This window comes from Accipiter gentilis, chromosome 11 (genome assembly GCF_929443795.1).
Source record: "Accipiter gentilis chromosome 11, bAccGen1.1, whole genome shotgun sequence".
NCBI lineage: Eukaryota > Metazoa > Chordata > Aves > Accipitriformes > Accipitridae > Astur > Astur gentilis.
In genome coordinates, this window is record NC_064890.1 from 26,331,202 (window position 1) to 26,354,973 (window position 23,772).

At 42.3% G+C, this 23,772-nt stretch overlaps 1 protein-coding gene across 5 annotated transcripts in view; it reads left to right on the top strand.

Annotated features, from left to right (window-relative positions):
* Positions 1 to 17,607: 17,607 nt before the first annotated feature.
* Positions 17,608 to 23,772, top strand: part of TSPAN12 (tetraspanin 12) — a 45,231-nt gene continuing 39,066 nt past the window's right edge. Inside the window, exons 1-3 of one of the 5 annotated variants that reach the window (XM_049814425.1) lie at positions 17,740 to 17,759; positions 18,238 to 18,374; positions 19,556 to 19,581. In XM_049814425.1, coding sequence (XP_049670382.1) covers positions 17,740 to 17,759; positions 18,238 to 18,374; positions 19,556 to 19,581 — 183 coding nt within the window. Of the gene's footprint in view, positions 17,764 to 18,138; positions 18,375 to 19,555; positions 19,582 to 23,772 lie in introns of those variants that run through there. The other 4 variants (XM_049814421.1, XM_049814422.1, XM_049814424.1 and 1 more) reach the window with 4 other exon arrangements.

Sequence of the window (23,772 nt, forward strand, 5' to 3'; positions counted from 1 at the left end):
TTTCATCTCGTGCATTGGTGGAGTAACCTTACTGTATTTTTAGATGACTTCTAGTTTGCGATCAGCACATACCATAATGATGTAACAAATTACCTAATGTTTGCATAAATGCAAAAATCCTTAATGTAAGCATGCCCAAGGTTATTTGAAATTCCATTGCTAAAACAGAACAGGCAGTAAGTGCCACTGCAGTCCATTTTAGAAGGACTGATCTTGTTTCAAGTTTTCAGACATGTCCACAATTCTCCTGTATTTCAAGGCCAATACTTTCCAAAAAAGAAATCTAAATATTAAGTGTGCAATATTCTTTTATTTTAGTGCATGTGGAGAGTTTGCCTCCTAGACATCCACCGTACATCAGTATTGTACTTCCACAAAATAGGAAGAGAATTTCATAGTCGCTTTGGACTTAACTGGCATAGTATTAGTTGGCATTAATTGCAATGAACAGCATATTTCCAGTGTAGCAAGTGCTAGGAATGCCACTTCAAAAGCAGCTTTTCTACTGTGAGGAAGAGACCTCACTCACAAAAGAGTTAATTTTAGTGAAGAGGTTCTAGCTGAGAGATTTTCCAGCTCTCATTTGCACGCATGTTGGTTGCAGAGCTGTCTGGTCTTTTATATTTGCATATGTTTTGACCATTAAATTTGTTGGTATCACAGAAGTTATAAGAATTAAAGGCTTTACCAGAAAAGAGAGCTACTTCATGAGAGGCCACAAGTTCAATTTACAGCATGTCAGCAACTCTAAGGGGAGTTGTACAGGGGCAGGGGAACATTTTTGTTAAGAAAAACCCCTCCTTATTGTTTATTAACCGTCAATCATTTATAAGGAAAGTAATAAAATTACTGCATTTTTTACCCCAATTCAATTTGAAAACAAAAAGTAAATATTTTTTCCTCGTCAATGAGAAATCCTGTATTCCACTTAGTTATATTCTCGGATCTTCTCTGCTCTTCTCTGTGTTTCTGCCCTTAAAGATTACTGCAAAACACTCGGGAATGCGGCTGACTTGGAATTCTTCAATGAAACAATTTTTTAGCTGGAAAATACTCATTCACTGTGTACTAAGGCACTTGCAAGAACCGAGGTGCTTCAACAGGACTTTTACTGAAATGCAAAACTCAAAGAGAGTGAGAGGTATAATAGGTAATAGCCTTATGATCGTGAAACTCTTGGGAGACAAGCAGCAAATTCAGGGATCTCTTCTGCCTTATTTACGTGTTTTTTCTTCTTGAGCTTAACTTAGTCCCCTGGCTACTATATGTGAGAGAAACCGCTATAGAACTAGTCCAACAAGTATTCTGTCTGTCTGGGATGTTGGGTACTCGGCTTCACGTCTTTGTTGCAAAGAATTTAAACAAAATGTACAAATACCAAAAGTCATAATCCATCTCTAGTTTAGTGTTGTGGTTTAACCCCAGCTGGCAGCTAAGCCCCACACAGCTGCTCACTCACCTCCCTCACAGTGGGATGAGGGAGAGAATCAGAAGGGTAAAAGGGAGAAAACTCATGGGCTGAGATAAAGACAATTGAATAGGTCACACATGCGAGCAAGCAAACCAAGGGATTCATTCCCCACTTCCCATGGGCAGGCAGGTGTTCAGCCATCTCCAGGACAGCAGGGCTCCAGCACGTGTAGTGGTGACTTGGGAAGACAAACGCCATCACTCCCAACGTCCCCCCCATCCTTCTCCTTCCCCCAGCTCTATATGGGGAGCATGACGTCCTGTGGTCTGGGATCTCCCTTGGGTCAGTCGGGGTCGGCTGTCCCGGCTGTGTCCCCCCCAACTCCTTGTGCCCCCCCAGCCTCCTCTCTGGTGGGGTGGGGGGAGAAGCAGAAAAGCCCTTGGCTCTGGGTAAGCACTGCTCAGCAGTAACGAATACATCTCTGTGTTATCAACACTGTTTTCAGCACAAATCCAAAACAGAGCCCCATACGAGCTACTATGAAGAAAATGAACTCTATCCCAGCCAAAACCAGCACACTTAGGAAAACCACTGCAGAGTTGATTCCTGGTGGCTGGAGCAGATTTCTGGGACAGGGAGGACTGGCAGACCTGCAGACTGAACCTGAATCTTTCACATCCTAGGTAAATTCTGTGCATCCATAAAATTGAAAGGGTTTGGTGTCATTTAATAAAGAAAAAGAACATTAAAAAACCTTAAAGAGTTTTACAGAATCAAAGAAATATTTCCTGGTCTAACCTGATACTGAACATCTTTCATCAATAGGGGACAGAATTAATAAATAATATTTATGATTATATGTGATTAGAAACACATACTATTTCAGTTTGACTGTGATTATATTTATATCCTGATTTCATTAACATTAAGAATGACTTTTCTTAGCAGTGAAACCTGGTACTCTATGATTGACAATGTGTTGTATATAGAAAGGGAGAATCTCACTTGAAAAATTTGACAGAGAACTTGAAGAACTTTATATACCTTCCAAGACAGTGTTTTATAAATTTTTGAGAAAAATCCAATGACCCCTAAATTCTTTGCATAAGGTATAATCTTAAAACTATCAGGTAACACAATGTTGTAATTTTATAACAACATTTAGCTGGTAATTAACATAGTAACAGGTAAGTGTTTGGTAAAAACAGAAACAGGTCTTAATTCTTTTTTTATCACAGATGTCAACATTTCTTTGCTGTGGTTATATCTGGGCCATTTTTCCATTTTGAGGCTAAACATAAATTCAGATTACAAATGTTTGCTGAATATTTACTGGAGGAAGAAAAGCCTAAAATAGTATGTCTTAGTGGGTGTCTTCTTTCGTAAACAGGATTAACACAAACGGTGCTGCCAGAAGATGATGATTAATGGTTCTAAACACTATAGATCTGCATTATGTAATGCATCTCATATCCTTGAAATGAGGACTGTAATTTGTCATTGTTGTCTAGAGCTAAAATTACAACAGCTAATGTATAAGAATAGATTGTAGTGTTTTATAATTGCATTTTTTTAATTCATGTGGTCTTATATTTGAATAAATGTTAGATCTCAGAGCAATGCATTCATTTTCTGTGTAGTGCTGTGCAATGGCTGGATAATCAATTATACATTTGTTTAGCTAAAATGACCTCTATCATATTTCTCATACAGTGTGGTACCCTATAAGTAGCACCACAGAATAAAAGCACACTCTTCCCACCAAGAAGCACTAATTTTCTACTTTTATTTCTTCATCTCTACTGAACCCATGTGACTGGCAGAGTACGCAGCTAACCCTTGGGACTGGAGCACGATCTGCCTGCTCATGGGAATTACCTGCTGGTCTCTTGTCAGCATGCCCTTACGGGGGGCTGCTTTCTCATGGGCCCTCCCTGGCACCTCTCCTTGCCCCTGCTGTCCCCCCCCTATTTTAGACAATGAATAAATTCTCTGACTGGCCTTGGCTCATACAAGGTACATGGCTCATTGTAGGCTGCAGAGTTTATTAAAAGGCACACAATATTTCATATTCAAAGAACTTCTCTCTTTGAACCTCTCTGTACTCTTTCACAGAATTAAAAAAAAAATAAAAATAGGTAAGGGATGCCAGACGGAAAAACCTGATTCATGGCATATTTTTATTTTATTTTATTTTTTGTGGGAATGCACTAAGAATCCAACATTTTGGCTTGTGATATGGTCTAGTGTGCCCTAATCATCTGAATGGCAAATTCCATTAAATCGCTGACTTATGGTTCTGGAATTGCTCAGTGACCTCAAGTGCTGGAGGACAGATGTAGCTTGCCTTCTTTATTTACTGATGCTGGCTCATAAACGTATCTTGCTCCAGATAGAGACAGCTCCCTTGTGGGCCACTTAGTTGAACTTGACTGAAGAACGTCTGCCCCTGGAAAGAAAAATATTTGGTTTCCAACAGAGAACTGGAAGCTTCTGTGCCAAATGGGACAGTGATTGGAACAAGGTAGAACAGAATGAAAAGAAGATTAAATTATCACACTAGGACTGAAAGTTATTATACAGATACCTAAAACCAAACTACACCTGTGTGGGCATCCGTCCACTGTGAATGTTCTTCCTTTTCTATTTTCAATCAGTGTTAACTGCATAAAGCTAATGTATAATCTTTTCTTGGCACTTCCTTTCGAAAACATAGGCACATTTTGTTAAATGTATAACATAGGCAGCAAGCAATATGGTCACATCGAGCTGTTTAAAAGAAGACAAGCGCAGGTCAGATCAGTCTTCAAAGACTTTACAGGGCCCTGCAAAATTCATAGTAGCCAGAGCTAAATGCCTTTGTATCTAGCATCACATACAGTTAAAGTATAGTCTGGAGGTGCTCTGTGTCTGCTGCCTGTCTCAGAGATGTGAGAATTTATTCACTATTAAGAATCAATACATTATACAGATTTTTAGTTCCGAACCAGGATATCTGAATCAAGGACAAATATTGTCATCTGGTGAAGACTTGAGCTTTAATCACCCACTCAGATTTGACCTTTAATCACCCCCTTCCAAACACACAGCCACTCCATATATGTACATGTGTACGTGTGTGAATGCATACGTATACATACATGTGTTATTCTGGCAATGGTACACAGATCTTGTTCGTAACACTATTTTCCGTTATCTGTCCCTGCATATCTCATTTCAGTTGACACAGTATATACTTATAGATTCAGAATTTGAAAGTGATAGGAAAAGAATGCGTATTTTCAGTGAAGACATCTGTGTGGTTTTATGTAAGATTTTTATAAGACTGGATTGAAAAAGGGCAAAGAGAACATCATAAAGGTACACCTATAGAATTTAATGGAATGTTATAGCATTGTTATATTTTTTATTTAGCTTTCTGACAGATTTCATTAGGAATTAATAGTGACTTTATAGAATTTTGTACAATAACGTCAAAAAATAAAAAGGACACATGCTCGGAGATATTCTGTAAGTTTTAAAGTAATTTCTGTAGAATCCCGCCAGCCTCCACCTCTGGTGAGTTCTGAAGGATTTTCTGTAGAGACTCTATTCTTCAGTCTATTCACAGGAAGGCTGAAGGCATGGACGCAGCTGGACAATACACTTGCCTTATTCAGTGAATTGCTAGTAGCTATCATTTGCTGCCTTGCCACAGCAGTAACAAAATAGCAACAGAGAGAACTCCCATATCGGGTAACACACAGGCACCAGCTGTCCCTTTAACCCACTGCTCTCCTCCTTCCTCATAAACCCCCCCCTTTTTTTTTCATCTTTAGATATTACATGTTTTTCACTTATGAATAATACTTTGCTTATCATATCACATCTTAAGTACCCAGTGAATTATGGAAAATTCTGTGTTTGTAATGCATATAAAATACTCACTTTACACTGACAAAAGAAACAGAAGTTTGCCCTTCCTGTTAGTATTTGTGTAACTTTAAGAAATGCCTTTGCATCATGTACACAGGTGCCATGTGATGCAGGAGTTTCCATGGAAACAACACTATTGAATGGCAAAATCAGGCTTCAGAATAGCTTTATCTTAATCACCTTCAATTTTTCCATATGTTCCAAGTATTTTTCTCTGTTCAACATGGAGTGAACATGAAACATTACAAATCTGTGGGCTGAAGGATGATACATTTCACTTGCACAACTTTTCAGGCATTGCCATCCTGTTTTAGTGATAAATTCCTTTTGTTCACATTATTACTTGTATAAAAAAGACAAGTAATGGACAAAGCATATATGTACTTTACCTGCTTATCTTCAGAAGATATTGTAAGGCAGACATCTCCCAGTAGAGACTTTAATACTTTAAGCACTGCATAACTAATGGTGATCCCATAAAAGGTCTATCACTGGTGCCACACTGGGTTTTATGGAATGAAGGAGAACGGTTAGTTTGAGAGGGAACCCAAGATACCACAGAACCTGTGGATACTTGTCAATTGAGCACAGCCACTATTTTGTCACATTAAGATCTCTATCAAACAATGCTTCCTTCTTGGAATATAAATTTCATAGTATGAAAGAGCTTTTATTTGATTCTTCATATTACAAGATGTTCTTGAAGGAAACAGAAAATGTACATGGTATAATGCTGTACATAAAAAAAGAACTCTTTTCTAGCAATAGTGATGACTGGGCAAATGTGTCAAATGTACTTATATAACACAATTCAGATCAATACTGTTTTTTATTGTATCATTTAAGCTTATTGACTATCTAACAGAGCATTCTAAAACCTTTATGCTCTCATATTTAGAAAAGAATAACAAACAATAGTGAAAAAATATGTCAATATTTAAGAGTACAACATATAGTTGCTAAGTGTGTATGTTATACTTAACACCAACACATATATACAGATACATATTTAAACTATGATCATGTCACGCATAACTCCATCTTTGTTCAGCCACCTAAACTTTTGTTTTCTTATTTGGGCAGGGGGAGAGGTTTCTTTTTTCTTGCATAGCTAAGTAAAGTATGTTCTTGACACATCATATGTGATGATACGCAAAATCCTGCTCGGTCCCAGCTGCAAATGAATCATCCCATGATTTCAGAGAAGGAAGGAACTAGTGTGGGCTGTGAATGGGCAGATACAGAAAGGGAGGAATTTCGAAGAGATGGATTTCACTTACATCAGCTGGTAGAAGCAAAGTTTTACTGAGGAATGCTTACAAGACAATGAAAGAATTAGCTGACCTGCTGAAAAAGTAAAGACAGAGCACACGAGAAATGTCAATGTGAGAAATAAAGGATGAATGGAAAAGCTTACAGTGAGGACCTCTAAGTAGCCATAAGATTTGTCTAGCAGAATTCAAGAAACACAAAATGAAAGGCAATTGCTGTTGATAACGTTGGGGGCAAGAACAAAAAATATTTATGGGTAAGAAACAGAAGGAACAGCAGATGAATAACGCAAGAAGTAGAAATAAGAGAAGACTGTGAAGGAGTGTACTTCATGGTCACTCAAGAAAGGCCAACATATAGCCAGTAAGCATATAGGAAACAATGATGGCTGGTCAAAAATAGTTTGGATGGCGATCTCCTAGATGGATCAGCTTTTAATGAAGAGAAAGCTAAACTGAATGGACATTTTGGTAAAAAGAGCAATCACTTCACAAAAGAAAATCAGAAAAAACATGTCAAAGCTAGGAGAAGGGAAGAGGTCAAATGAGTGGTCAAAATCAGAAATGCAGTTTCCTTCATACTTAAGAAATTAAAAATTCTAGTGTTGTAATTGTACCTCCATCCAGTCACTTCCCTTTACCTCTGGTCTTCTCAAAACTTGTTGCCAGTGCAGCCTTCCCCTCTCAAGGAAATGTTCTGTGCTTCTCTTGGCTTCTTTAAAAGTCAAACATAACATTTGGCATTAGATTTTGACACGGGTGTGGACTCATTAGTTCATACGGCTGTAGAAATAGAAAGAATGAAGTGCACAAAAATTTCATTGCCATTGTAGTTAGTTATTAGTTAGGACAGGGATTTTATAGGCTATGAAGAACCTTTTATGAAATCACAGTTGAACATTCTGCAATGAAAACCGCCACCCCAAGTACCAGAAACTGGTGAAGGAGGAAAGCATGCCCTTGCTGCTCAGTAGCTGTGCGTAGTGTGTGGCTGTGGCTAGCCCTAATCATTTTAGCACCTGTACCAAGAAGTTGTTGGTACGATGCGACACAGAAGAAAGCTGTTTTCGCTCATCTCCCCAATCCAGTAGTTCATTACAAATGTAAGATGACCCCAGAAGTGTCCCCAGAAGAAGGTTTATTAGTATTTTAGTCTAATCAGTTTTGTGTGTAAAATACTGCTGTGTGTATCATTTGTTCTGCTTCCATTTTTAAGGTCTTACTGGATCTAATTAAATATTTTTCAATAATTATGAAGCATGAATATCAGTCTGGGTATTCAGCTGCTGATAAACCTGAAAATGAATTCTAACTTGCAAAATGGATTGACTAAAAAAAAAAAGGAAATCACAGGCTAAAAAGGTTACCCGAGGCAGGTCTCATTTGCAAAAGTAGCAGCAACATAGACATGTATTACATAAAAGCCAAAGCAATTACTATCTGTACAACAAAGTGCATGGGAAATAGTTCATACACAATAAGAACTATGGCTATTAAACTAGCCTATTAATCTATAAAGCAAACTTTGTAATCAGTCCAGCAATTTTTCAGTCTCAAATAAGCCATTTGATGGGAATCTAATTAGATTTGTGTTTCAGCTCTGGAAATACCATTGTGTGCACTTTTTCTACTGCTTTATAGGCCATAACAAGTTGTTCCCAGGTTGCTTAACAGACAAGTCACATTTTCATCATTCACTGGAGCTTTGAGTACATTTAGGACACATCCTGCAGAGCTGTTCACTGTAGTGGTTCAAGGACACCTGGTGCTGTGAAACAAATGCTTTATTTACAAATATAGATTTAATGAGTTTCTGACGTGCAGTGAGAAATCCTTTGATCCTGAAAAAGAAGAGCTGATACATACTAGTGTGATGCAAACAGAGAAGACAATTTAAACTAAGGCATGTCATAGCTATCAAAAGCATCCTAATGCTGTAGTACTGAAGTAAGAGTTCTTTGATAAACAATCCACTGGGATTGTAATGTCATTTTAAAACCTTCCATGGAAAATCATGGATAAATGACAGTAGGTAAGTGTCCAAGTCACTGATGTGATAGCTCAGAGCAGACGATTCTCTTTAATAATGGTGTTTTAGTGTCAGACAAAATTGAGCTTTATGACATTTGGGTTCCTACTGTGTTTTTCAGAATCATTTACTAAGTCTATTAATAATCACTCTGGCCTTGCTAGGATGTTATACTAAAGTTGTATAGCATTTCTGTACCCCTGTTTGTGCCCAGTTTATCTTATGTGGTTGCTCATGTAGCCGTGTTCAGCCATGTCAGTGCCAATGGGTAGTGGTACAAGAACTGATGGTCTCCAGCACCACTGAGTGGCAGTCCAGTTCTGCGTCCTTATGTCTGCATCGCAAAACCAGCACCCTCCCTCACCGGGGTGTTCGGTCCATGGGAGTAATGCATCAACATTTCAATAACACATTGTTTACATGACAAGCAGCCAATTCACCCACTTGAAAAACGGCCTACATTCAGGAGAGGTATTATAAAGAGACCCTTCATGGTGGAATTTTTGCAAATAAATGCCATACATTCTCATCTGCCAACTTAAATTCAAAATACTTAAGAATTACAAGTACTTGTGAAAATAATGAGTTTTTTTGTTTAGAGGAAGCTGTACAATGATTCTGCCATATATATTTATGAAGTATTGCTGTTTGTCTTGCAGCAAGCGTATAGACGCTCCAAGTAAAAATCAGAGCCTATGCAGAGTACCACCTACAAAAAACTAGCACAGAGATGGCTCAGATTTAGGGCACAAGCAACCTGCTTCAGATAGTATACAGGAAGTAGAAGAAAATTGGTGAAGAAGTCACAGTCATGCTCTGTCCCATGAAAGATCATTTCTGATGCCGACTTTAACGAAAGCTAGTTACTTGCTGACTCTCGTGATATTAGCCTATATTCTCACAGGAAGAATCCTCCATATTGCAGATGTGAGACTGATTACAATGTGAAGGAAAAATATGGTAGTAACCCTGGTCTCACACATCATTCTGGGGAGAAAAACAGTTTTGGCTTAGATACTTAAATATGTTCACTTCTTCCGCACGTAAGTTCAAAGCAATTAAAACCTGCCACTTGACAATTCAAGATATTCAGTAAAATAAATGATGCTTTGAGAGGCATCCTTCTCATAAAGACTTTCCATGCCTTCTATATTTGTTCTGCTTAGACAAGTATCTTGGCAGGCATGTACCTTTCTCCAATACTGATCTAATTATCACACGTCAGACTTAAAAAGTCATGATAAAAATCTGTGTCTTTTAACACGGAAAAAGAACTTTATTAGAATCAAGAAAACTGCAGCCAATTTACTTTTCTTTCCTTTTCTGAAGAGCTTCAGCCTAAAGCACTTCATGACACACTTCCTGCCAGGCTTTGTAATAATAGCAAAGAAACATATAGTTCAGATGTCTTCATATCCCTTGTTTTCTTTTTCAAGCCTCAGCATCCCTCCATCATTCTCCAGATTTTTACATTTTCTTTCATCTTACCTGTTCTTAATGTTTTTGAATTTCCACGCATCTCTGTCATTTCTGTGTCCTGCTTTCTCCTGCATCTCACTTAAGACTCCAATGACAGTTTCAGCAGCAATTTTCATGGGAACTGCGAGCCAGCTGGGAGGGCTTTCAGATCCAAGGAGAAAGGAACACCATTTATTTTAAGGCATCTCATGCATTGTAGCTCCAGGCTTTGTCATCAGAAGACTGGTGTAAGAGGTCCAAACACAGCCGTCACCCCAGACACTTCTTTATCTGGCTCCTGTATGACAATCTCAATGCAGAGAAGAATCTGGACAAGGGACTGAAACTTAGGAGGAAAAACAGGTTCAGCAGCAGAGGATATTTAGAAAAGGAGAAAGGAAAAAGTGGAGATAAAAAGAAGGTTAAAGAGAAAAGGAAGAAGGTGAAACAAATGGGAAGAAGGGGAAGACTTCTTCCATCCCTGTAAGGCCACAAGGAAATTGATGAGTACTTAAGTAACACCAGATTTTGCTTCATTACCTCTAGTAAATTCTCTGCTAACTCTTAATCAGAGTTGAGCTCTAATTCTCACACATTTCAGACCTGGGACCGCTATTACAGAAGATAATCCCATAAGGGTGTGTATAATTAGATGGAACAACAGGGTGTGACAGCAACTCTGTGCCACAGAGCAACTATGTGCAGAGCAGCACATTCACCTTAGCTAGCAAAAGAATCCTTTCTGAAAACCTATTTCATATTCACCCTGACCTCCCCAAAGAAAAAATGCCCTAAGGGGTAATTTGTCAAACACTGAAAAATAAGGAAGTGTCAGAGTTAAAAATGTCTGTGAATCTTTAATCCCATATTAAATTATGACGCCGGCTTTAGTTATACCATCATACACATTTTTCTCCTTGACCCCTGCTTCATTATGTGCAAAGAATGAGTTTTTTTAGTATATCCTTTTAGCTTCACTCAGCATGTGGTGTATTTACTGTCTACTATTCGGTCTCAGCTGTGAGGACAGCCACACATTTCCTGATGGCCTGTTCTGTGGCTCTCATAGCACATACATGTTTCACAAACATTCCTCTCCGCAACACTTCCCTGAAAGAACAGAGTTTTATCATCTCCACCCTACAGCTGGGAAACTCAGGCTGTATGATACGAGCATCTGAGAATTCAGGCTGATCCATCTGAGTAGTTCACAATGAGTAACATTTCATATTTTCAAAGGGCAGTACCCAGTAGCTTCAGATACAGTTGTGAATGTTTAAACATTTCTGCAAATCAGCCTGTGAGATCTCAAGCTGGACAATGAAAACAGAGAACAAAATAACCGCCCGGGAAAAATGTGATTAAAGGAACTTGCCACACAGGGACTCTGCAGTGGAGAACGACTCCAGTTCTCCAAAGTGGAGATGAGATCTCCCTTGTATTTCCCTACACCACCAGGACTTTATGATAAGAAGTGTCACGCAACCTTGATAACTAGCAGTGCTACTGGCACATCACAGATACTAAAATGTGCTCTCTGCTCATGTAAAATCCCCTGCTGGGCCTGAAAAGGAAGTGCAGACTATAATAAACAGGACTCTGAAGATCACTGTGCCTTTCCTCATTTCTGGAGCAGTTACAAATGCTGAACGCCTCCTTATGGGATTTAACTAGAAAAGAATGTCTAGCAAAAACTCTGTGACTCCCATTATAACATCAGGCACAATGTATTGAAGAAAAGCCTCCCAAAACCAACAGAGCAGGTTTTTCAAACTGTGTCTTTTAGTGCAGGCACGATCTTCCTGTTGAACTGAAATCCATGCTCTTGGAGAGGGGAATATGACAAGGAAGAACAGGCACCGGGAAGTGCCCTAGGATAAACAGCAAAGAAATTCATTGTACGGCAGGGAGAAAACAATCAGGTCCTCTAGCTGGACTCACCTTGGGAGTCACTTTAAAGAGCACTGCTCTTTTAAATCCATAAAGCATTCTTCTTCCCAAGCTCTATGACACATGGCTCACTGACCACACATTTTCTTGCTTGCTCCTAAGAATTCACAGTTATACTGTCTGCTTGAATACTTTCAGTGATTAGCTCTGGTAGCAGCCTTCCATCTCTCACTGGCTGTGCATATTTTCTGGAATGGATGGGATTTCCAGTCTGTCCTAACAGGGAGTTAATGCCTGAGTTGATGTACACCCCTAGTATGGATTCTCACCTCCTGGCTTGTGTAGCACATCTCAAGACAGTTGACTTAGAAATCACAGAGCCACACTCATCTGTTTCTGATTATTGAATGTATCATTTTTGTTATTCCTATCATCTTAATTTTGATATCAAGGACATATTTTTCCAGGTTCTCACATCATTTGTTTGACATGCAGATTTTTATGCATTTTTATGCTCTTTTTAAAAGAATTAAGTAAATAAGGACTGAAAGATGCAAGTTGTTCTTTTCCACTTAGTATTAAGAGCATATTTGAATCCTCTCGGTTTTCATTTTTTCAGCTGCTACATGGTATATTATTCTCATATTTTTAATGCGTATTATTGTTTCACTCCATTCTTTTTCTTGTTCCAGATGCCCTGACTCTGAAGAAAACATGCTCGTCCGTACTTGTATCGATACCCATCTTCACAGAGAAACACTGAAACACATTGTGATGGATGTTATAACTCTTTGGTTGCTTGCTCAAAATGTACTGTGTACGAATTATATATTGTGTGTTTTGTTAAGACGAGTTTTGCTGGCTGTGAAGAGGAAGGCTGTTTGCTTTGTTGCTGCTGCTGCTGTCCTCTAGTTGGCTCCCCAGCCAAAGGGTGACCCAGAGGAGCTTCCAGAGGGACACCGATGGCCAGGACAGGAGACTGAGAGGGAAGAGGTACAAACATAGGCTTAGAGGGTAACTCAGGTTGGACAGGACCAGGTGGGAGGTCAGACCACGTTGCTCAGGGTTTTATCCATCTTGGGCTCTGCAGCAAAGCCTCTGAAATGACAGAGAGAAGGAAAATTGTCCTAGAGCCTCCCCACTCCCCAAATCTGCTGAGGTGTTACTCCAATTCAGGGAGCCATGGAAAGTTGCTGAACTAGGAAGCAGGGAAGCCCATTTGCAAGAGCCCATTAAGCCAGAGTGTCTTCAAGACTATGATTTTAATCTCTTAATCTTCTGTATTGTATTTATTTCAAGTACTACCAGACTGTTTTTTTCATGCTGAAGCAAAACCAAGCTTCAGAAACTGGAAGAATTTGGTGTCTTCGGATGTCTTTATTTCAGAAGAAGGGCACTTTTACGTCATGGTCTTGAGCAATGCTGGGTTCTGTTACAAACATGCATTTACCAGACAGGTTATTCCTGAGCCAACTAGTACACCTTCGGTTTTACAGATGGATACTTGCGTGTCTGAGAATTTGGTTCTTAAACAAACCTCCATCCTGCCCTTGACATTAAAGCTGTCAGTGGGGAGGGATATTCATTGGGCAGAAAGTCATAACCAGTGCTGGGACCAGGAAAGAACCAGGCTTAAAAGTAAGGCAAACCAAACCCTGGAGAAGTTAAGAAGGGTACCAAGCAAAGAGCAGAAAAGGGAAACATGGATGGAAGGGCTCTAGAGTAAATGGCTCAAGGAGCAAAGGGAAGGAAACTACATTAAGTCTGAGTCTAGGCTAAGGAGCAGACAGACCTGGAGCAAAGCTGAGAAAGACCTAAGCTAAGCAGACAGGACCAAAGTAGAGAATACCATTACAATCAAGTTACATACCGAGAAAGCGAGACCAAGTGGTGAGATGCCTACCTGAGACACTGACAAGCCACCAGCTAGCTTCAGAAATCCATCCTCAGACGTCAGCATTGGCACAGTCAGTCACACAAATTACTCATTGCAGACAGGTGCCGGTTACAGAACTTGCCTGCCCAGGCAATACCTGGCAGGGGCTTGCATTTAGAAAGCTATGTATAAAAAGGAATGACTTAAGTATCCTCAAAACTTAACACAAAAATGAGAGGGATCGCAGAATTTTCACATCTAACAGACAGTGTAGCTGGAACATATATTAAAAGAATTGCCCCGGTGCTATCAAAGACATTTCTAGCTTAGAATGAAATCTTGTAAATAAATTTGTTCATGACCAATTTACTCATCAGAATAGATCAAGCTGAGTAGATACCACACAGTACTGAAACGAGTAAGTGCCAAAGCACATCCACATGTATGTTCCTCTGTTCATTACTCATATGAGTAATTTTAAATGTTATGGCAGCATATAAAAGGACATTATTTAACTCATTGCTTTTTCAGTGATAAAGTTTCCTGCCATCTAGTATCAGGCAATTATCACCTATAAATTTACACCCATGCCTAATGCTATTCCATTTGATCAGGCTACTCATGTAGTTTAAAGACAGTTGCAGCTATGTGCTGGATGGGTGTCTTTAATATCCACTCCTCTTTTAGTCGGGTTTCCCGATGAAGAAGGGCTTATGAGATCATACTGTAGCATTCATGCAGACATATGTCTGCCAATCCACACTCTTCTAATAGCTTTTGAACCTGTTGGCCAATTTCAAGCATGTGTGACAAAGAGGAGCTAGCTTACAGGTACCAAGTTTCCATACATCAAATTAAAATAGGCAGCTAAGCTGAGGAAAGAGAGATATTTGGAGTTATTGGTATTTCCATCCCCCTCCTCTGCCATTGATGGAAAGGCTGTATCATGAACACTTCAAGGCTACAGAATTCATATTAGGAAGTTATTGTGGATGCCCTGTCCAGAAAAAAGCTTCACAATTTCTAGTTTATTACACATTGGAGAATCCAAGCAGACAATACCAATCCACAAGGCTTCAATAGTTCCCATGCTTACAAGTGTCTGTGCTGCACATTAAAGAAGCATTACTGGCTAACAGCAAACTCTTATTTCAAAAAACTGTAAATATGAAGAGCTTCCCCATTAGACTCCTGTTTGTAAAAAGTATTCTTTTGTCTTGGCCTAAATAAAATCTGAAGTATTTAGTTTAAAGGAAAACAAAAAAGCATGTACTGAAACAGCATAGTAGCTTCCCTGGGGTTTTTTTGGGTGCTAATACTTCCTGTTTTGAATGCATGGGAACTTTCTGTGCATTTCTTTCCCAGTGTTGACATCATGGAAATTTCACAAAGTTTGACAGCCGGGTAGAAAGCAGTATTCCAGAGGGACCGTCCTCTGGGCCCTACAGTGTTTGGCAGATATTCATAAATAGGACCTTTTTTCTTTAGGTTTTGAGCAAAATCTCTTCTGGACAAATAATGGCTCAGCGAACAGCAAAATGACAGAAAAATTCTTTAACCAACCAGGGGATCCTCTTTATGTTCGTGATGGAGCCGTTGTAACAGAATTTTAAAAAATTAGCCTGAGAGCATCTTGTAACTAAAAACCTCAAAGAATAGAAACTCAGAGACATAAAATCTTGAAGTGTCATTTTTGGTAGAATTTTTAACAAGAAGTCCAAGAGACTGGTTTTCTTTTTCTTTTCCTCAAATTCCTCATGTACTAGGAATAGCTGAGCTCTAAGCCAAAAAATACCTGAAACATTTGCTATTTTAGGCATGTTTATAGAAAAGTCACTGCGTGTAAGATAATTGAATATTTTTGTAGTGCATTTTTCATAAAACCTTGCTCAGGTAACTTGTTCTCTCCCAAAGAACAATCAAGAACACAAATACAACCTCAATTTTTTTTTTAAATTTGTTTTATAACAGACTGTATTGTCCTCAGGCAAGCCTGGAGCTCAGCTGTAAACTGACACTATTTTTGTAAACTGACATGGGTTCACTGAAAATACCGTACCTGTTCAAGATCTGTCTCGCTGTGCTCATGTGAAGTCTTCAGTAATAAGGGGAATGAATGGTATGTAAACAGCACAATGAATGTACAATGTCACCTTTTAACAGTATCTGTCTTAGCTCAGTCTGCCTTATTTAGGTATGGAATTAGCAATATTCACTGAAGATTAGAAATGTGGCATAGTACACTTCCCGGAGGGGCTCTTGGTTTCAGAAAAAAGGATCAAAATAGCAGTTAAAGCTTAGCGAATTTCAGGGTAGAAAAATCTTCACACACCACATTTCTGCAACATTGAGTACTTTCAACTTTACTACCATTTTCACTTTTATAAATTTGGCATAAAATCCCTGTTGCATGGGATTTTATGTCCATCCGCGTCCATTTTACTTTCTTTTTAGGGAGGGATAAATACACCTGCAGAGTCTGTCTGCCCTGATTCATTACTAATAGCATGAAATCATGTAAGGGAGAACCCACCAAGAAGCCCCACTGATAAGCATTTGAGTATCTAGCATTTGAATATCTGGAGTTTGGGTGTTTTTTCAAGCCGTTGTTTCTAGCGCTTCAAGAAACAGATTTTTCTTTGGCCTGGCAAAGAGCTAGATTTCATCCATTACGTCCTTCTTCCTCTTTCTCAGCTTTCGCGAGCAGTTGTTAAAACAGTCGCTATATAACATGTACCGAAGGCCATTTTCCTCTTCTAGTTAGAAACATTTTTCAGTGTATTTTCTTCTAATTTTTGTGACAGCGGCGCTGCAACACCTTCATATGCATTCATGGAAAAGTCTTTGCTGATCTGGACAGAACACTGTGTTTTAAACTATAATTCTTCCTTTTGAAATATGGATTATATACATTGAAACAATACAGACACCAGTAGGAAATTACCGCCCTTATCACCAGAGGCACGCACACTTTCACGGATTTCAGAGACGGGATGACTTTTTCAGCTCGGCTGAGGCCTCTCTAAGTACTACGCACAGTATGGGGCAAATCATTGGCCGTTCTGTCCAAATAATAACTGCAGATTTTGCCCCTTTCTGGCACAATTTGTCTCCAATATGGTTGCGCTTCTGGATTTGCCGCTGGGCCGCGGGGAGCAGGCGCCGGGCTGTTAATGCCCAGATTTGGGCTCGACGTCAGCAGGGTTTAATTTCCGACGCCACGGCGCCGAAGCCTTGTGAAACGCCCGTGAAACCTCGCGAACGCCCCCCGTGTTTTGTGAGGTATTCCCCACTCGGGGCCAAGGTGCCGCGAGTCGCGGGTTTCGCCTACTTCAGCTTGTCTGAGCCCATCGCCCAAGGTCTCCCCTGAAGGAAAAAAGCAGACCAGCCCCCAAGCCCCGCCATAACGGGGGTTCTGAGGACGAGAGTCTGTCGGCGGGCAACGCGCTTCTGGCCTTGGCCCCTCCGGGCTCTGCCCCAGAGGCCGAGAGCCGAACCCACCCAGGCGGGCGCAGCTCCCGTGGCGGAAACCCGCGGTCTCTCCCAGCGAAACTCCCCCACGCCCCCAGCTGCCATTCCCAAATTGCCCCGCGGGCACGTTTCCAGAGTCGGCGACGCCGCCGCTTCCCAAATCCCCGCCGCCAGCGGCTCGGGCCCCGCTGGGCCCTGACGGGGCGGGAAGCGCGGTGGCGGCGGCGGCGCTAGGGCCCGGCGGGCGGCGAGGGCGGGCGGCGGCGCATGCGCGGCGCCGTCGGTGCAGCTGGCCGCCGCCGCCGCCGCCGGGCTCGGCGGAGCGCTGCGGGCGGGGGCAGCCGCCGGGACCTTCCCCTCAGCGCCCCGCCGGGCATGGGTGCCGCGGCTCCGCGCCGCGCTGCCTCGCCCCGTCCCCATGAGTCCTCGCCGGAGCAAGTGAGTGAGGGGGGCGCCCGGGCGGTAAGTGGCCGCTGTCCCCCGGCCGCCCTCCCCGGGGCAGCGCGTCCCTCCCGGGCGGGAAGGGAGCCGGCGCCCGCGGGCCGTGCCTCCGCTGCCCTCGGCCCCGCTCCGCTGCCGGAGCAGCGCTCGGCCTCTCCCCTGGGCGCGGTTCTATTATTTTGCATTGAAAACGCTCTCGCCCGTCAGTATCTGCGGGCGGGGCGGGAGGAGAGGGGAGGCGAGGCTGCCGGCGGCGGGCGATCGGTGGGCGCCGCGGGGGTCCCCGGTGGGCAACGCGGGGGTTCCCCCCGCGGGGCTCGGCTGCTCCCGCCCGGGCGCGGTCGGTCGAGGGCCGCCCCGCGGCTCGGCTCGGCTCGGCCCGGCCCGGCCCGGCTCGGCTCGGCCGGCTCCACCTGCGCGCTGGTTCCTCGGTAAGGAGGAGTCGCCCGGCCCCTCTCCGCCTCTTCCCCTGCAGGGCGCTGGCGGCCCGGCCTCGGGAGGGAGGATGTGGTGAGAGGATGGGGCTGTCTCCCGCGGGGGCTCACCATGGCCAGGGAGGACTCGGTGAAGTGCCTGCGCTGCCTGCTCTACGCCCTCAACCTCCTCTTCTGGGTGAGTGCAGCGACGCGGAGCGGGCCGGGCCGGGCCGGGCCGGGGCTACCGCCGCCGCCGCCCGAGCAGGTGGCGGGGAGCGGGGCTGGCACGGCCGGCTGGGCCGGAGGGGCTCCCCGCGCTGGGCGGAGGGGTGGCGATTGCCCGCCGTGGGGCAGGGCCCGTGCCCGGCAGTTCCTATACGGGAATGCTGAACGCTGCGCGGGGCGGGGGGCTGAGGAATAAAAAAAAAAAAAAAAAAAAAAGACGGCTTTGGAAACTAGTTGGAAGTAAAATTAGATTTGGTATTAACCTAGTGTTATAAATACACGTGTGATATGGAGAGAGGGAAATATTCACGGGTGCTGTGGCTTCCCGACTGGATGAGTTTCAGAGCATCCCGTGACCTGAGCTGAACTCCAAGCTCTCGCAGGTAGCTGAGCCGTCAGCCGCTCTGCGAAGGCCTTGCCCAGAGCCTTTCCTGTGCTTTCCTTGGCCAGATCCTAACTGGCAGGCAAGGCCTGGGGTGATTTCTTTCTTTTGTTTTCAGCACTTCAGTCAAACCTGTATTTATAGCAGCAGGGTTTCTACCTCTCCAGCCTAAGTGGGTGTGATCAGCACTCGCTCCTGCACTTTCACAGCTCTGCACAAACAGCCTGATGGAGATTGCTCACAGTCCACGCTCACTCGCACCAAATGAACCTGCTTCACCTGTACAGCTGAGATTTATGCTGGATAAGTGTAAGAGAAGGAAAGGGCAAAAGGCGTGACATGCCACAACTGCTTGCAGTGGCTGAGTCCTGAGGTGCTGTAGACTTGAACGATGCGGGGATAACACACGGGCTGGGACCGAGCTTAGTTTATAATGGAATTGAGATGAAGGCCCGTGATTACTGAAAACTAAGTGGAGATCAGAATATATGAATGAGAGAGAAAACTGTTAAACAGCATTTGGTACAGAATGGTACTTTTTATATAATGCAAGTGATCTGAAAGTCTGTTGAAAGTATGTAGCTTTGTATATTGTGTTTAACAGAGGTAAAAAGTTATTTCTGTAGTGCATGTAGGAATAAAGCCCTTTAATAGGAGATGAGGAAATCTTTTTTTTTTAAAAAAAGGATGTGTAGTAGTTTCTCACATCATACGTCCATAGTTTTCATTGGATAGTGTACAAAATCTAAAAGCCTATATTTTCTTTTAAGATGAAGGTTGCCTGGGTTCAGCTGACGTGAGTTCAACTTTGGATTTTTACATGTATGCTGTTAGAGTTGAGTGAATGGACATCGACATGGTTGAAAACATCCTGTCCTGCCGTTCACCTGTTTGTTGCTTTCCTCTGGTTTCCATGATTCCTGTCTTGAGCTGTCCTCATCAGTTCCCATTCACACCTTAACTCACCACTGTCTTTGTTCCCTTAAACTTACTCTGCTCTTTTCCCTTGCCCTCTCCATGCTTGTTGCCAGCTGTGTTCCATCAGATTTACTATTCAACGACAGCTTTTTATAGTTGAAGTAGCCCTTTAGATGGTACCCAGGTTACACATGAGTTTATACCCTCAGGCTGTGTCAGTTGATCTGTTGCGTGGTGATGGGGCCCTTGATGCTGGAGCCAAGTGCTTAATTTCTCAGTCCTGGGATGCTCTGTGTAGGAATGCCTGCCCTTACCTTTGGAGGGGACTGGTGTGTTGTGTTGCCCTTTTCTCTAGAGAGATCAAGGTCTCACCTGGGAGATTTAAATGTGTCTGCCCTCTTTGCTCAAATTTTAAGTTCCTTTCCATGTCATGTTGCTCCTTCTTGCTTTTCATTGTTTTGTTCCTGTGTTTTTCTGTTGTGGACCTCGGGCATGGAGCTACGCAGCACCTTTCAGCTTGCCAGTGGAACAGCGCTAACTATACCTGTAATGCTGTGCTGCTGTTAACTTTGTCCATTTGTAATTCATGTCTAGATTTGGTTTAGAGCATTCAGGGCTAGAAATAATATCTCATTCTTTAGATGTTGTTGCCCTTTAAATAATGATGTCTCAGATCACCCTTAATTAGAAAGTGTGGGGGTTTTTTTAATTATTATTATTTTTTTTCCTAGTCATATAGGAAAAAGGATCTTTTGAATCTAGTGTGGTATGACAAGTCCTAGGGAAGAAAACGCTAACTTCTCATGCTTGTCTCCAAAATATAAAAAAAAAAAAAAGCCTGTAATTCATCTTCCTAGCTGAGGCCAGGACACTGGAAATTACACCCAAGCAGCTAAGTGAAATTTGTATAGTGCTGAAGCATGTGAGTATGTAATTAAATAATAAACACCAACATAGCAGGTGACTTGCACCACAGATGTTGCAGGGAATTAAAGCTGTCTTCCATAATGTGTATAAAATGAAAGGTGTAGGAACTCAAATGAAAAATTGGCCATTCCATTTGGAGTTCTCTGCATTTTGCAAAGCAAATGAATGCAGCAGTTTGGTTCCAACCAAATAAACAAATAAGCAAAAAAAACCTGAGGCTGCCAGAATTGTGTGGTAAGAAATAGGATGTGTGGTGAGTGGGTAGTTAAATGTATTGCAGTTACCTTTAGAGGAATGTGTGTGTAAAAAAACCTCTTTCTGCTTCCTATCTGGTCCTGTTCAGATGTGTATTTAACAGCTAGATACAAATCTGCTACTAGCTGCTTGTTGTAGCGAAATCTGCCCTATCTCCTCTGTCAGAGCTTGAATTTTCTCCTGTTGGGCTCAGTGGGATTTTTGCCACTGCCTTTTCTGAGTGTCAGAGCATGACCCATGGGACGGTGTTTTCTTGTGAAAAGTTCCCCTGGCAGCAGGTGCTTACCCACTGGTGTGGGCACGGGGGTAACGATTTCCCCTTGCTGCTGCTCTTCCCTCCGTTTGGAAAGCTTCAGCTTGCCTGTTGCTTATATTAGTGCTTACTTGGATAAATACTAGCCCAGGTTATGGGCTGGATGTCAGGAAGTTTAGATTAGATCAGCCCCCTTAAAATGTGCAGCCATGTTCCTCCTGAGCACCGTGGGCTCTGTCCCAGTGGGTAAAGACAAGTCGTGCCGTGATTCCAGGGTATGTACAGACCTCCCGATTTGGGACACATGCGCGCGATTCTCTTCAAGCCTGATCTCGGAGGGTTTGACACTTTCTCTTGCTTCCTTCCTTCCCAAGGACCATTGCCTCCAAATGACTTCAAGCCTGTTGATAGCGTGCCCAGTGGCTGTGTCAGTTATGAGTGTTTGGCTGAAAACAGTAAAGATATGCAAACAGTGTGTGTTGACTTCTTAAAATCATGGTTTAATTGAGGGTCCTGGCTGGAATGGGTTGACATTCTTTCTTTGTTTCACTGTGGTGGTCTCCAGCACGTGCAAAAAGGAATGCTTTCTCCTCCAAGCTGTGGGCTTGAAGCTTTTGAAGGCCTGACAAAAACTGTGCAAGAGCTGGTAGTCATTGTCTGGTATGGTCTGATTGTCAACGTCTCATACGGTAGGATTTAAAGTAAGCTTCAAGCATCTCCTGTGTGCAACTGTCCCAGTGTGTGTATGATGGGACTCCAGCATTTGTCATTGCCAGCCTGGTGAGGGCAGACTAGTGCACGTGAAGCTCCTTAAGCTGATACATGTAACAGAACTGGCTAATCTGACCATGAATATTGCTGAAAAACTTAAGATGTGGATGCTTGCAGCAATACACTGGTGTCTTCATAATTTGCTTGCTGTCGGAGCCTACAGAAGAAGAGAAGTGAGAGAACTTTATCAGTCATTCTGCTGCTATCCTTGTAGCTTCTGCAGAACATTGCTTGTAAGTGTACAGCTGGGTGCTGTCTATTTGGAAAGAAAGAAACTTTTTTTACTGGGCTCAGCTGATGAGCTGTGATGTGGAATGGTAGACAGGGTGATGTTCCTGCGTGTGCATGGGAGGAAGGCAGCTGATGGTGTTTGTTATGCTTTTTGTAATTTTTGGCCTGAAGGCTGCTTAGATAATTCATAAGCAATCAACTAGAAGCCCAAGCTCAGCTTTAGTGGTTCATCCTGTTTTGATAATGGACCAATAAATGTACTGCCTTTACTGCTCCAGAAAAACACTGGTATTGTGGATGTGAATGGATCGGTATTTCTGGAGCTGCAACTTGCAGTGGATCTTGAAAGGTGGTTTTTTTCTGACCTGTTGTCAGTGCTCTAATTGTTGTTGATTAAGTGACTGACTGTGGTAATAGACCTGATTATACCCTTCTGGAAGCTGTTTCCAAGGTCAATTGAATCATGCATCTGACTGCAAGATGTCTCTTTCAAAGCAACAGGAGTTGCAGTTTCAGGACCTCCTTGGTCTTCTAATTTCATAAGGGTTTTTTTTGACAGTGCCCTGGACAAGGAATATCCTTCAGACTAAATCCTGCAGTTAACATTTGGTTTCATTCTTCTACTATCCTCATGTATAAATAAGCATCACTTCTTAAAGTAATTTAGGAGACTGAACCACCCAACTTTATTTCTGCAGGTTTCTCATCTTAACACACTAACACTGCTATTTGCAGCATATTACATTCTGGACAGCCTAGTAAAAAGAGGGGACATCCAAAAATGCATGATTTGGGGTTTTGTAGTCAAGACTTAGTGCTTAACTAAACACATGATATCAGTGGTGCTTCAGAGAAGACATGCTCCTACCACTTCTTAATTTTCTGTTCTTAGTGGCAGTACTGGTCTTTATTGTCTCTAGGTAGCATGTGCCAGGATGTGGAGAAATTTAGTTTTGATAGCTCTACAAACATAATTTATGCAGTTTGAGACTACAGGGTCTCATCTGGCTTTTCTGTATCAGCAAGTTCCTGACACTGTTCCAGCTCAGCAGCAGTTATGGATGTAACATGAGCATCTTCATTCATTTTGAGCACTGTATAACTTGTCCTCACAGAAATCCTCCTCACCACGTTTTGTGATGTTGCCATTGTTCTTCTGTACTTTGCTGTGGTCCCCTTCCCAAATAAACCACCATTGCAAGAGTTTATGCTGGGGAGACCTTCAGTTGCAGAACGTGGCCAACCTGTAATAATGGCACAGGCATAACACAGGAGGTTATCCAAAGGCAGTGGCCCCTAGGGGTTGTGATAGTGTGTGCAAGTAGAAGCAGCACAACTTTTTGTCAGTTTTCTCATTTAAGAAAAAAAAAAAAGGCAAAATACAGCTAACGTGCAGGAAAAAGCCTGTATAGACTTTCTGTCTTGAGAAAACTGCCAGCTTTTTTTTTTTTTTTTTTTTTTTTTTTTTTTATGGTGAGCATGTGAGATGGAAAGGAGGAGCAGCTGCTGTTGCATTGCTTGTAATTGAGGATGACTGTACTATAGTGGCTTGGGCAAATCAAGGTTGTAAGTTGCAGATGACTGTGTCATAGGTGGTAAGGATCTCTTAACTGATGATTAGTAGTGTCACTG